Raw genomic sequence first — 14916 nt, 5'->3', positions numbered from 1 at the left:
TCAGCCCTCTGCTGCCTCCCTGTGCTCCGCCCCTGCTCTCCAGCAAACTCAGCACACTGAGCACCCCCTGAGTCACTTCAGAGTCTTGACAAAACTAAAACCTTAAACATCTGTTAAAACTTGAAGGCAGGTGTCATGTGTTGCTTTTAATGCAAGTGAAATATTGTAAGAAACTTTGCAGTGGTTCTTGGCGCTATCGAATCCACACACCTATTCTGTCTTAATTGTTTATGCATCAAACTATGCCAATATGAGGTGGAAAAAAAAGTGACTAAAAGCTTTGTAGAACATTTTCAAGAGCCCTGCACACACCACCTGAAGTGCATATGGAAGAGGCTTCGGAGGAAGTGTCTGCACTATGAGCTCAAAAGTGATAGAAGTCATAGTGTCAACAGTCATTTAAACATGTTCATATATTCGTGCGTTTAGACTACCTCATTGAAATCCAAACTATTTGACTTTCCCTGGCGCTGTCTCTACTGTCGTCTTGACGGGAGGGCGCCCCATGATTGATACAGACCATCTGCAGCAGATATTATCTGCAGCAATGATGAACATTTTTGTTTTTATGGTGTGGTGACTTTCATTTTCAGGAGATGTTTATTGTGCTGACTTTCCCCAATAAAGCAGAGTATAGTTCGGACCCAACCCATCAGCACCTGATGTGTCTGACCCATTGATTATGGTTGACCCGCATCACACAACTGTGACCTATGACCTGTACCTCTGTACAGTAGAGCTTATATTGTGAGCTGGACACAGGGGCAGGGCTCCTCACTCATTATGTGCTCTTGGCATTTGCCTCCTGCACAGTGCATGGACTGGGTTGTTCTATAGAGGTACAGCTGACTTAATACTGGGGCACGTGTCCCAGTAAAAAGGGTCTAGTTTTCACCACTACAAGTGACCATCTAGACTTTTACGACTCTGTGCATCAAGCAGATAGAAAGCCTGATGACATCATAACATAAATCCTAGTTCCCCCAAGTTTTAACACAATCTTAGTCCAATTATGGATAAGATTTTCAGAACTAACTTTGAAATTATAATGTTTAAAACTCAACACATTTAAAAAACGTTTTGAGTTAGTACATTGTTTCGGTTTACAGTGATCAGGCTTGTCAAGTTGTAGTGTGTTGTTTTATATCACGATTTTGTATATTTATGAATTTATGAGAATTGTTGAGTGGGAGCATGGGTGATGTAGGCTTGTGGGCAGAGCATTGGACAGAATCTTATTCTTCCTGGCCTTTGAGGGCCAGGAACAGACCACTAGAAATTTAAAGTAGTAAAACAAAAAGTTGTAGGAGTGAAGACGTTTTGCTGCTTATCCAAGCCACTTCTTCAGATCTACCGTTCAATCCTGTTCATAAATGTAGTGGAGTAGAAAGTACAGATATCTTCTCCCAAATTTTGTGAAACAAAAACAACAGAAACCTAAAATGTGTATTTAAGTATAGTACTTTACTACTCGCTTACATTCCACCACTGGTTATTATAAAGTGTTACCATAACTCTCTAGTCAACATATTGTTGAATGTGTTAAAATGTGTTAAAGGCTTCTGTGCAGGTTAAACTTCTGCAGCAGTCACTGAAGTACTCAGCCAGGAGTGCCCTTTGCACAGACATCACCTCTCCAGAGAAAGGCAGTAAAGCTCCTGTTAGTGTTCTAACGTCAACGTCATCTTACAACGCCAATAAAGATAAGTGAGTCCACTATAAAGATTTAAGAGATGTCATAACAAACTCTGTTATTATGAAGAATGCAGCTTAAGGTCAGGATAGACTACAGATAAAGTGACTTGAGTGTTTTACAAAGGAGATGACTGACAGTATGTTAAGGTGAGGTGAGGGTGGGTCAGTCTGTCACACAATTTATTTTTGTAAAGCCCAAAATCACAACAGCAGTCTCTTGGCCTGAACATGAGAATTGATTTAACCAACAGAAAGTTAGAAAATCAACAATGAAACAGAAATGTGGACAATCTGGCACTGAGTGTAAGATCTCGGCTCCTCTTATCCTCCCCAGGTGCAGCTGATTGTAGATTAGCTCCAGGTATGCATGGGAGGAGCCAAAATCTCCGCTCCAGCTCCAGGCTCAGACACAGAAGGGAGGGGACAAAGAACAAAAAGGGTCAGGACAGACAGAGATTGTGACAGTACCCCCCCCAAGGGACACCTTCAGGTGGTCCCACAGGCTTATCATGGGAATGGGCACGGGGAAAGTCTCTGACAAATTCGGGGTCAAGGATGCGTGCCCTAGGCACCCAGGAGCACTCTTCAGGTCCATATCATACCCCAATCCACCAGGTATCGAAGTTCCCTGCCCCACCGGCGGACATCGATAAGCTGCCGGACAGTAAAAGCCCGGTGACCATCCATGACCCGGGCAGGAAGGGGGGTAATGGCCGGAAGGTATGGTATGGACAGGCTTAACTTGCGACACGTGGAATATACGGTGGATGTGGAGGGAAGGAGGAAACTGCAGCTGTATGGCAGACGGGTTAATGATCTTCATGATTTTGAATTGGCCCAGGAAGCGAGGAGAGAGTTTCCAGGAGTCAATGTTAAGTGGAATATTTTTGGAAGAAAGCCAGACTGACTGACCTGGTTGATATTTAGGAGCGGGGGTGCGGATCCGGTCTGCAGCTGCCTTGGTCCTGGCCCCAGATTGGAGGAGGGCGGCTCTGGACCTTCCCCAGACTGTGCGGCAGTGTTGGAGGTGGTGATGTATGGATGGTACAACCAGGTCCCTTTCCTCCGATGGGAAGAGCAGGGGCTGGTACCCTAGGGAGGCTTGGAACGGGGATATACCAGTAGCAGAACTTAGCAGGGAATTGTGTATGTACTCGATCCATGGTAGGAATGTGCTCCAGGCACAAGGGTTCACAGATACCACACAGCGTAGCACCGTCTCCATGTCTTGATTGGCCCGCTCAGTCTGTCCGTTGGTCTGGGGGTGAAAACCGCACTTGAAGCTGACAGATGCGCCCAGACCCTTGCAGAAGAAGCGCCAAACCTGAGACATAAACTGGGTCCCCCAGTCCGAGACTATATCCGGGGGAATCCTATGGAGCCAGAATACATAGTTGGTTATTTGGCCGTCTCCTTGATGGTCGAAAGCTTCGGTAGGGCAACAAAATGGGCTGCCTTGGAGAAACAATAGTGAGGATGACTGTGTTACCTTGGGACGGCGGGAGGCCCTTCATGAAGTCCACTGCCACATGGGACCACGGTCGCTTCAGTACAAGCCGAAAAGTGGCGAGTGGGAGGCCTTGCCCCTGGAACACACCTGGTATGCTGAGACGTAGGCCCGGGTGTCCTTGTCAACAGTGGGCCACCAGAAATAACATCTCAAAAGGGAGAGTGTGAGATTGACCCCTGGATGGCAGGCAAACTGAGAGCAATGAACCCATTCCAGTACCTTGGAGTGGACAGGATCTGGAACAAAGAGAGTACCAGGTGGGCCATTACCTGGATCAGGATGGTTGCGTTGGGCCTCCCGGACCAGGTCTTCAATTTCCCAGTGCAGTGGACAGCTGCGACAACACATGTAGGGGGAATGATGAGCTCTGGAGCAGTGGTGGTCTCCTCCTGAGAGAACTGGCATGAGGGAGCGTCTGGTTTGACCTTACGGGATCCCTGGAATAGGTGAGTATGAAGTTGAATCTGCTAAAGAATAGGGACCAACGGGCTTGACAGGAATTAAGGCGTTTGGTGGATTGAATGTAAGAAAGGTTTTTGTGGTCTGTCCAAACCAGAAAAAAAATGTTCCGCCCCCTCTAACCAGTGATGTTATTTCTCCAGAGCGAGCTTGACTGCCAGCAGCTCTCGATCCCCCACATCATAGTTGCTTTCCGCTGGTGACAGACAACGAGAGAAAACGGCACAGGGATACAGATGACTGTGGGGTTCAAACCTTTGGGAGAGGACAGCTCCAACAACGGTGTCTGAGAAGCCTACCTCCACGGCAAACTGGCGAGAGGGGTCGGGCTGACGTAGGATCCGGGCCAAGGTGAACAGGTCCTGGAGGTCTGGAGAGAGTTTGGTGAAGGGTGGGACGACGTGGCTACAGTTCTGAATGAACAGCCTGTAGAAATTGGCAAAAAGTTGTTTTCTGTTATTTGGTGTAGGCCTATTAGTAACGGCTTTGCTTTTTTTGGGATCAGCTTTCACCTGTCCATGCCCCACAATGAATCCCAGGAAACTGACCTTATCTGCGTGGAACTCACACTTTTTGGCCTTGATGTAAGTTTGTTTTCTAAAAGATGCTGGAGGACCTGCCGTACATGGTGCTGGTGTTTCTGCGGGGAGTGAGGAAAGATCAGAATACTGTCAAGGTACACAAAAACAAAATGATTCAGGAAGTCTCGAAGCACATCGTTGATAAGGGCCTGGAAGACTGCTGGGGCATTGCTCAGTCCAAATGGCATGACTAGATTTTTGAAATGTCCTAATGGAGTCTTGAAGGCAGTCTTCCATTCGTCCACCTCCTGTATGCACACCAGGTGATACGCGTTCCGAAGATCAAGCTTGGTGAAGATGGTGGCTCTGTGGAGTGGCATAAAGGAGTCGATGGGTGGTAGAGGGTATTTATTTTTCGTGGTGATGTTGTTGAATTCCCTATAGTCAATGCATGGTCGTAGTGTTTTATCTTTCTTAGCGACAAAGGAAAACCCTGTGCCCACGGGAGAGGAGGACGGATGGATAATACCAGCGGCTATGGAATCCTGAGTATACTGCTCCATAGTCTCCCGTTCTGGTTTGGAGAGATTATAGAGATGGCTGGAAGGCAAAGGGGCACCAGGCGAGAGATCTATGGTGCAGTCATATGGGCGCTCCCGAGTCGATGAGGGCTAAGAGGGGTAGGGCAATAAAGTGTTCCTCGGCAGTCAGGCGTGCTCAACTCAGCAGTCCTCAGGGGGCGGTATAGCGGAGTGGATCAGAGTGGTGTGGACAGGCGAATGGCGCCTCTCTCTCTGGCGACTCTGCAAGCAATTGTCGATTCGGTTCACTAGAGAAATCAAAGATCTCAGGTCAGGCGGGTCATCACGAGAAACCAGTTTGTCTTTTAACTGACTTAGTCCGTTCGTGAAGATGGCTTTTAATGCGCTGTCAGTCCAGTCCATCTCCGCAGCCAATGTCCTGAACTCTATGGTGTAATCCGCCATGGATCTGGATCCCTGGGCAAGATTTAACAGGCGGAAAGCGGTGTTAATCTGATAATGCGGGTGATCGAAGACCAGTCTGAACTCACTCACAAAATTGTCAAATGTCATCAGGTCTAATACAGAGAATTTAGCCTCTGCCCATTGTAGTGCTCTCCCCCTCAATAATCTACAAACGTGGCGTATTTTAGCCGCATCAGATGTAAAGCTGGCTGGATGTTGTTGGAACATGGAAGTGCATTGAAAAAGGAAACCCCAACAGAGGTTAGGCTGACCTGAATACGGGTCTGGATCGGTGCCCCTCAATCCCAGGGGACACGGTGCCGTAGGGGTCCCGGTGGCAGTGACGGCAGGAAACGAGGGTAGAAGAGCGAGCAGAGTGCAGACCTGGTTGGAGAGCTGAGATACTTGCTGGGTCAGGGTTTGGTTACAGTCGAGCAGAATCCGGATAGTTTGTTCGTGTTGTCCAATAATTACTCCGTGATGCATAAACGCCTGGTTAAGTGTTTGATCCGGCCAAATTGTTCTGTCGTGACGTGTGACAGGAGGGACCAAAAAGACAGAACTTAGGGAAAGGTTTAACAGTGTTTATTTACAGGAGGGCAAGTGCAAAAATTATGGTAGATCAATCGGCGAGTCGGGAGTGGGGTGTTTGCCATGGTTCAGGGATAGAGCGTGAGTAGGAGAGGTTGAGATGGGACAAACAGTACCGGTAGAGAGGGTTGGAGGTGGGAGAGCTGAGCGGGTCCAGGGAGTGGGATCTGGTGAGGAGCAAAAGTATCCAGTTTAGCAAAGTCAAAAAGCGAGAAAACATGAACTGAGCCAAGCAGGGAGTATCACAGAGATACGCAGATCTGGCGCTGAGTGTCAGGTCCTGGCTGCTCTTATCCCCCTCAGGTGCAGCTGATTGCAGATTAGCTCCTGGTGTGCAGGGGAGATCTCCACCCCAGCTCCAGACTCAGACACAGAAGGGAGGGGACAAAGAACAAAAAGGGGCAGGACCGACAGGGACTGTGACACAAATACACCCCCCCCTCCCCCCACACACACACACACACATATATATAGACACACAGACACCTACTCCTTTACTATATATCACCCTTTTTAGCCGTTGCCCCGCTCCCTCTAGCCCCTGCCCCTGCTGAATATCTCAAAACTTGTGAGAGCATCATTTTCAGATTTGTACATTTAAAATTACAAAGTTGTAAGCATAAAACTATATTTGTAAAACAAAATTTATAAGTGTGAAAAAAAAAAGTATTTGCCAGTGTACAAATCAACATTTATGCATTCAAACTTTTTTTTAAACAATTTTACTTCCATACCAGAGCCAACTCAACTAAGGACAGAGAGAGGCTTATCCACCGCAGGGTAGGGGCCATCCAGCCAGGTGAGGGAAGGGAAGGTCCACGGAACAGGACAAGGGCACAGGATGGGAACTAGGGTCCGGGCAGCACCGTGTCAGCGGTCAGGCATCTGAAACAGTTGCACTCCCCAGAGGGGAGGTGGTCAGGGAGCAACAATTCAATTCAATTCATTTTATTTTTGTTACGCCCAAAATCACAACAACAGTTGTCTCGAAGGGCGTTCATGTTTTGGTTGATGGGGGAAACTGGAGTACCCGGAGGAAACCCACCCAGACACGGGGAGAAACATGCAAAACTCCACACAGAAAGGCCTGGGCGACCCGGGTATCAAACCAAACCTTCTTGCTGTGAGGCATGAGTGTTGCCACTCAGCCACCGTGCTGCCTACACACAAAAACAAACAGGAAAATCAAACAACAGGAAAAATCAGACAAAACAAGAAAAAGGAGGAGGGAGGGGGGCGGAGGAGGGCCAGGCGAGGAGGAGGAAGACCAGGCGAGGAGAAGGAGAGCCGGGAGACGAGACTTAAAACACTCCACAGTGTGAGCTGTTTTGATGTGACGAGGCAGAGCATTCCAGAGCTTTGGACCAGCCAGAGAAAAGGCTCTGTCTCCTCTGGTTTTAAGTCTCGTCTTAGGCACCACGAGTTGGAGCTGGCCCTCGGACCTCAGTGCACACGCCGGAGTATAAATTTGGATGAGGTCCGAGATGTAATCTGGGGCCAGTCCTTGCAAAGCTTTAAAAACAAACAATAAAATCTTAAAATCAATTCTAAAATGAACAGGGAGCCAGAGCAAAGATGCAAGAATTGGAGTGATGTGTTCATGTTTTTTATTTCCTGTTAAAAGTCAGGCAGCAGCGTTTTGGACTAACTGCAAGTGATAAAGTGCATTTTGGTTAATTCCTACATAAAGTGCATTGCAGTAGTCCAAACGAAAGGAAATAAAAGCATGCATCACCTGCTCAAAATCTGAAAAAGATAAAATAGACTTTTTTTTAGCTGAAAGACGAAGATGATAAAAACTGGATTTCACAACCACGTTGACCTGTTTATCAAGTTTAAAATCAGAGTCCATAATGACGCCAAGGTTGGTGGCTGTGGGCTTAGTGTACTGACTCAGTCAACGCGATTTCACAACCACGTTGACCTGTTTATCAAGTTTAAAATTAGAGTCCATAATAACGTCAAGGTTGGTGGCTGTGGGCTTAGTGTACTGACTCAGGGGTCCCAAGTCTAAAGAGGAGCTTGCACCGACACTGGGCCCAAACACTATCACCTCAGTTTTATTTTCATTGAAATTTAAGAAATTTTTAGCCAACCAAACCGTGTCAGGGGGCTACTGCTGTTCCTTTTTATTGGCATGTAAACTTGGGTGTCATCTGCGTACAGGTGGTAAGACATGTGTCAAAAGCAGCAGTCAAGTCTAAAAGCACTAAAATGACTGAATCACCAGAATCATTCATTAAAAGCATGTCATTAAAAAACTTTAAAAGTGCAGACTCTGTGCTATGAAAAGATTTATATCCTGACTGCAAGCTGTCTAAAATGCTGTTTATATCCAAATATGTTTGTAGCTGAGTCAAGACCATTTTCTTAAGATTTAACATGTGAACACGGCTGCTGTAATCCCTCTATTGCCATCTGGCGATAGACAGAGAAGAGGCCTGCGGCTGTAGATCCCCTGCCCACCCTCCCAATCACTATCCAGGCACTTCAGAATACTTCAGAACACAACACTCTCTCAATAATAGGCTTCATCTGCTGGCTCCGACCTCACATGTAGACACATCTAGTGCACACACCACTTTACTTAAAAAAAAATCTGTACTGAGCTGTGAATTATGAATTTAAAGAGCTGTAATGATTCTGTGAATAACTGCAGTGTATTACTTTCTATTTTTATTCTGTTATCTGTACTGTATCTGTCTATTTGATGTCCATCCTCCTAATCTTATCTCATCTGAAACCCAGCGATACAAGCTAATTATCACATCTCTTAGATATGGTTTCCCTGTCCTGTTTAAGACCAGGTTCGTGAGGAGATCTTTAGAGTGATTGGGTGTCGCCAGGTCCAGACTGAAGACAGAAAAGACCTGCCTTTTACAGACGCAGTGATCCACGAGACTCAGAGATTTGGAAACATCGCTCCAATGGCCTTAAGCCACCAAACCACACAAGACATCACCTTCCAGGGACACTTCATCAAAAAGGTGAGAGCAAAAAGAGGTAACATAAGGCCTTCTTTTTTTGCAATCAAATCTGTATTCAAGTATCGGTAGTTTCAACTGATACTTTGAAGTGACATCATACTGGGGGTGTTCTGCCTATAAGGCTATGGCGAAATGTTCAGCAGTTACCATGGTAACACAATGTACACATTAGCAAGAACTACCAAAAAGTTTAAAGAAACTGAAGAAAAAATACAAAATGGTTTTAAACAGCACATTTTGAGGAGCCTGTGATCAATATACGTGTTCATGGTCCTGTGTAGATGTTTTCAACAAAAAGGTGACAGTCAAACTAAAAATTGTTGGCTAACTTGTAACTGTAATTTAATGCATGAGGGACTTGTTTAAGAGTACAAATAATCTCTATCTCAACTCTTTCTGGTCAGATTGTGTTAAAATAAGGCTCAGATTAAAGTCTAACATGAATAAAAGAACTTCAGATAGAGCAGTGCCTAGAGCTAGCATCATATGCCCAGGAAATGTTGATGATCAGCTGCAATGTACCAATTACAGTATACAATTTGCAGGTAGACTTTATACCCATTTTGGCTCCATACCCCTGAAAACTCTTTTAATGGGCATAACGTAAGCAAACAAAAATACACAGAATCGTATGTCTAATTATTGAGAGAAGATAAGTAATAATAATAACATAAAAGTGAACCGCTTATGTGCAATCATAATAATAATAATAATAATAATAATTGTTTGCATTCTCATTGATCATCTATTCAATTTCAATTCTTCAATTCATTTAGTTTTGTAACGCCCAAAATCACAACAACAGTTGTCTCGAAGGGCGTTCATGTTTTGGTTGATGGGGGAAACCGGAGTACCCACCGGAGGAAATCCATCCAGGCACGGGGAGAAACACGAAAAACTCCACACAGAAAGGCCTGGCGACCCGGGGATCGAACCAAACCCTCTTGCTGTGAGGCATGAGTGTTGCCACTCAGCCACCGTGCCGCCAACACACAAAAACAAAACAACAGGAAAAATCAGACAAAACAAGAAAAATCGGCCAGGCGAGGAGGAGGAAGACCAGACGAGGAGGAGGAGAGCCGGGCGAGGAGGAGGGCCAGGCAGGGAGGAGGAGAGGGTCCAGCTGTCATCGGGGCTTCTGAAAGAGATACACTCCACAGGGGGAGTGGGACAGGGGACAACATGTGAATAACATTGCTGATGAGAAAATAGGACAAAGCAGAGGATAGTGCTCAGGTTGCCATACTTCCCCCAGCTAGTTATCTCCTACTGCAGCCTATCTTATCCCGGGTTTTAATGTCTGAAGTTGCATTTTCAGTGATTCGTGCATGTTTCAGTAATCTTTATTCTCCTGTATTCAAGACGTCATTACTTGGGAAGCCGTGAAAATTAAGCGGGCAAGAGAGAGTCAAAAAAGAAAATGAACCTTATAAAACACAATATGTCGATTTCTAGCAGTTGTAGGCCAAGTATGCGCCTTTTGTGAAAGAAAGATACAATAGCAAATGAAAATTTATTTCTGTCACCTGGACAAGAATTTAATTCTAAATAACTTCTATTTTTTATTTCTTTGGCTATGGAACCTACTTGGATGACTGAGGGAGTACACAGACAAGCTAGGAACAAGTTAGATTTAAATACCTATTTCCTCTTTTCAAGGTTTGAAAATTAGATAAACCAACAACAAGCACTTTTATTAGGACTAAAAACATCAAGGAACCATTATCAAATATTACACTGACTATCTTTCTATTTACGAGTAATCCAGTGCAGTGTGTAGTAAACGTGGGGATGTAGTGAGTTTGAGACTCATTGATATTTGACTCAGTGTCTATGTTTCATCTAGTGGTTCAAACAGAAATAATCCTATGACACTGTTGGTTTTAACAGGGCACTACAGTGTGGCCGCTCCTCACCTCAGTGCTCTATGATGAGAGTGAATGGGAAAAGCCTCACACTTTCTATCCAGCTCACTTTCTCCACAAAGATGGAACATTCAGGAAGAGAGACGCCTTCATGCCCTTCTCTGCAGGTACACACTCACAGCTACAAACTTCTACTCAGGGGTGGAAAGGGTACTGCACATTGGTACTCAGGTAAAAGTACACTTACATGGCTAAAATGTACTCACATATAAGTACTACTGTATTTCCAAAATTGTACTTAAGTAAAAGTAAAAAGTACACATGAAAAATACTACTCAGATTACTAGTTACTAGTTTTAACAGATTTTAGTGGCATTTTAGAATACAGTGTTTTCTCACATTTCTCTCTTCTTTAATTACGTGCCTCTTTGTCCTGGCGCCACTCCGCTGTAGCATCGATCAAACATTTATGTAAACTTGGCTGACACATTCTGTACTGTACAGGAGACATGGCACAGAGGAAATTGTTTGACAATGGTTTACAGTCCCTTAGCCAATCAGGACGCAGAACACAATGCATGTTCATACACTGTAAAAAAACCATGTAAAATTGCACCACAAAAATCCACAAAACAGAGAGACCGCAATATAGTGAGGGACAAATGTACAATATTTCACAGTACAGTACTATCCACATATTCTTTGAGCTGTGCCCAACCAGAGCAGAAGATGATGTGTTGTTATGTGTCTTTGTGGGACTAGAAAGAAGCAGAGACAGAGGTGACCACTGGAACTTGTGCTGAACTGATTTTAACAGTAGCTAATTACAATTATCTTCATAGAATTACACTTAATTATAAGCGCCAGTTTAAAAATCTACTCTAACAAATACAATTACCCCCAAAATATCAACTCAGTTAATATAATGTGAGTATTTGTAATTAGTTGCTTTCCAGCTCTGCTTTTATTCTCCATCTTTCAAGAGGTTACACTACAATATGAAAAAATCAAAATCATGGGTCACTCGACAATCGCAACTACAACCAAAGAATATAAGGGGGCTAATGCTAAAAGCTAGCTGATTTTGCACTTGTAAAATGAAATGTAATCTTGTTCTACTGTCCTCTTACTTTGTCTATGATCAATCTCACAAAGCTGGTCAGAGGAAGGCCTGTGACTCTACAATATTAGCCAGTACCAAAATTGCATTAAAATTCAAAATGTGTATTCCCAAAAACTTCTGCACGAACGTTGGTCACACATTTCTAAAATGGGGCGTTTTTAAAAACATGTGCCTCAGACGCATGACAAGGCTACACGCTCCAAGTTAACCACTCCCTGGGCTTGAAGAGTTGTGTTTTGCTTTTGTGCATGTGTTACTGATTGCACGCTGAAGGTGGCGACATTCTTCTTTGAAAAATGTCAACACATACACAGACTACATCAACAATAATATATCATTATAATAACACTTTCCCCCCTTTTGACATGTAAAACATAGCATTTAAAAACGTTAGGGCTAGGTGACATTGTAAAGCAGACCTACTGTGCAAAATCAACTTTTTTGAGCTTTTTACAATGTTAGTTGTTTACACACTATCCCATCACAACACATCAGCTGATTGATCCGACCACATGATAAACTGAGGTCCTCTCATTAGGCTACAATCAAGTTACTACACATTCCATGCAGTGTCAGTAAATCCTTCATTAGTATCCCAGTTGTCTGTGTAATCCTTCAGTTGTCCAGGTCTGATCCATAGTAAAAGCCAACGTAAAATCTGTCACTGGACAAAAAGTTGTAGGAGTGAAGATGTTTAGCTGGTTGTCCAAAGCCGCTTCTTCAGTTCTGGTCAGATTGCTGGTGGACACTGCCTTATATCTGTCTGAAGGGAGGGGCCAACTACACTGAAACTGTAAACACCTGTTGTTTACAGTTTCAGTATGTTGGCTAGGTTTATTGACCTACACAAGTGTGTACAAGTGTACAAGTGTGAACCTATCATTGGTTCCTGTCACTTTTTGCAAGAACTGTCCCCAATTGATCTGTAGAATTCAGTTCAGAGTTGTACAATGTACAGTTTCTAGGCACTCACTCTCTTTTTTCTCTCCTCTCTCACCCTTCTCTTCCATTCTTTATCTTTTCTCAATTTATCTTCTCCATCTTTGTCTATCCCCCTCCCTCTTTCAGGTCGTAGGATTTGTCTGGGACAAGGTCTGGCTCGGATGGAGTTGATCATTTTCTTTGTAACTCTGGTGCAGCGTTTCTGGTTCACTCCACCCCCTGGTGTTACCGAGGAGGAACTGGACCTGACTCCAGTAAATGGGTTCACTCTGAACCCTCGTCCGCATCACCTCTGTGCTGTGTCTCTGACCTAAACTTCTTTTAATTGCAACATCTTAAAATAAATGATAATAATAATAATTTGTTTAATTTTAAAATATTATTCTTCAATGCAGAATTTCTAATATTTAAAGAAAATGTAGAATTGATATAGGGAGCAAAGGGAGGGGGTAATCAAAATGTCAAAAAAATGAAAATAATTGATTTTACATATAACTTATATTCTGTTCAATAACATTCAAAAACAAATATGTAGCTTAGTTCAGAACGTTGACCTGATTGAGCAAAACCAATGTGATTTTTGGATTCAGCACATCAAAATTATCCTAAATCAGTTAAAAAATCTTAGACAATAAATTTAGTGTTGACCAGTGTTATTATGGTTGTATGGTAACTCTGTTGCCTGAGCAGCCAGTCCCTTCTACATCCTTTGAGTCCAGAAGGATCTGAAACTAGACCTTTGTGAATGAAATGATGCTTTTATTTTTATCATTAATGAATTGTGTGTTTATATTGTGTTACAGACTAACCAGGTGTGATTGAGAAACTATAAGTCTATTTAAACAAGTTGTAAAGTAATCAAGTCCTAAAGTGATTGAACTGAGTGAATAATTCAGAAAGGTCAACAGATGAGTAACCTAAGATAACAGAAAGGCTGCGTGAATGTGGGGAGGGGTCTGGGATGTTGTTCTACTGACAGATAAGGAAATTGTTGGAATGTCAAACTGTTAATAAAAAGGCTGGTCTGAGAAGGAACGATGGAGAAGGCAGAGCAGACATCATGGAAGCAAGTCCTTGCAGTTTTTTCTGTGCTCCTTCCCTCTGATCCTCTCTGATCAGAGTAAATTAGTCTAAACCTGTTTTGAGTCTTTATTGGTAAAACAGAGCATCGAGAAGAGAGTTTTCTTGACAACCTTAGAGCATGAAAAACCTCCATCCTCACTTGGGACGGTCCAACCACTGTCACTAATTTGTATCTTGTATCTCCCAAAGCAGAAGACGTCTCCTCTTGAAAATTCTCATAACCTTCAGAACAAAATATATAACTTTTACCTGAGATAATTAAGTTTGATGTGTCAACTGTTGATTCTATAGAAGTCCTTGCCATTTCTCAGTCTTGTGTTGTTTTTTCCCCCTTTTTTATGTGTGAGCAGTCAGGTTGGTAAAGACACAAACGGACCATACATCTGTCTAACACCCTGTGAAACTGAGGAGACAAGTCCAGATCCACGTGTCTTTGTTAAAGTGTGTGGTTCTGGCTGGCCAGGTAAGCTACTCTAATGGAAACACTGTTGAATAATAGCCATGTGGAAACAAAGTGGTACAAAGTCAGATACAGAGCCTCAAAGTTAAACTTTAGTCAGACAAATTATTCTGTGGGAAGAATAACAGATTTTGACCTTTCATACTGCAGTCTATTCCAGAGCTGAAACAAACACTTTGCCCTGTGAGGCATTGAAACATCTAGGCCTTCCTGCTCTGATGTGCACTGGATTAACTTGAAAGCAAGTCACTGGTCATCTCCATGGTCCCTGAAGGTCACATTATGATCCAAGACCCCAGAACCCAGGAGGCTCTCTCTCTCTGCACAAGACTCTGCAGTCTTCATATGTGGTCTGATGGAGGGAGTTAAAAATTTACACTACCTGAATGTCCTCACTAATGAGTTACCTTTAAAGAACTCATATTATGCAAAACATTTTTTGAGCGTTTAACTATGTTATAACAGTATTCCCTCATCAAAAATATACCTGCAGTTGTATTTTCCTTTATTCAGGCATGTTTGATGAATCCTTGTTTAATAAGTTGTCAGCTTCTCCTGGAGGCGAACCGAAAGCAGGAGTCGAGAAGGCCGGGCAGTTTCACAATTCAGTCTCTTTATTCAGCAGATACAGGCATCAATTGAGTAGAACACCAACTGTCTCCTGTTTTTACATTTCTACCATGGGTCCTTATAT

General features: G+C 43.5%; 1 protein-coding gene across 1 annotated transcript in view; it reads left to right on the top strand.

The window, feature by feature from the left end:
* The window catches only part of LOC117392794 (cytochrome P450 2K1-like), a 40169-nt gene extending 27164 nt beyond the window's left edge, over positions 1–13005 (top strand). The window contains exon 9 of the mRNA XM_055232314.1: positions 12806–13005. Within this exon, the coding sequence (XP_055088289.1) occupies positions 12806–12993 (188 nt within the window). The 3' untranslated portion in view covers positions 12994–13005. The remainder of the gene's footprint in view (positions 1–12805) is intronic.
* The last annotated feature ends 1911 nt before the right edge of the window (positions 13006–14916 follow it).

Source organism: Periophthalmus magnuspinnatus, chromosome 24 (genome assembly GCF_009829125.3).
Source record: "Periophthalmus magnuspinnatus isolate fPerMag1 chromosome 24, fPerMag1.2.pri, whole genome shotgun sequence".
NCBI lineage: Eukaryota > Metazoa > Chordata > Actinopteri > Gobiiformes > Gobiidae > Periophthalmus > Periophthalmus magnuspinnatus.
This window is presented reverse-complemented; position numbering and strand designations above follow the sequence as displayed.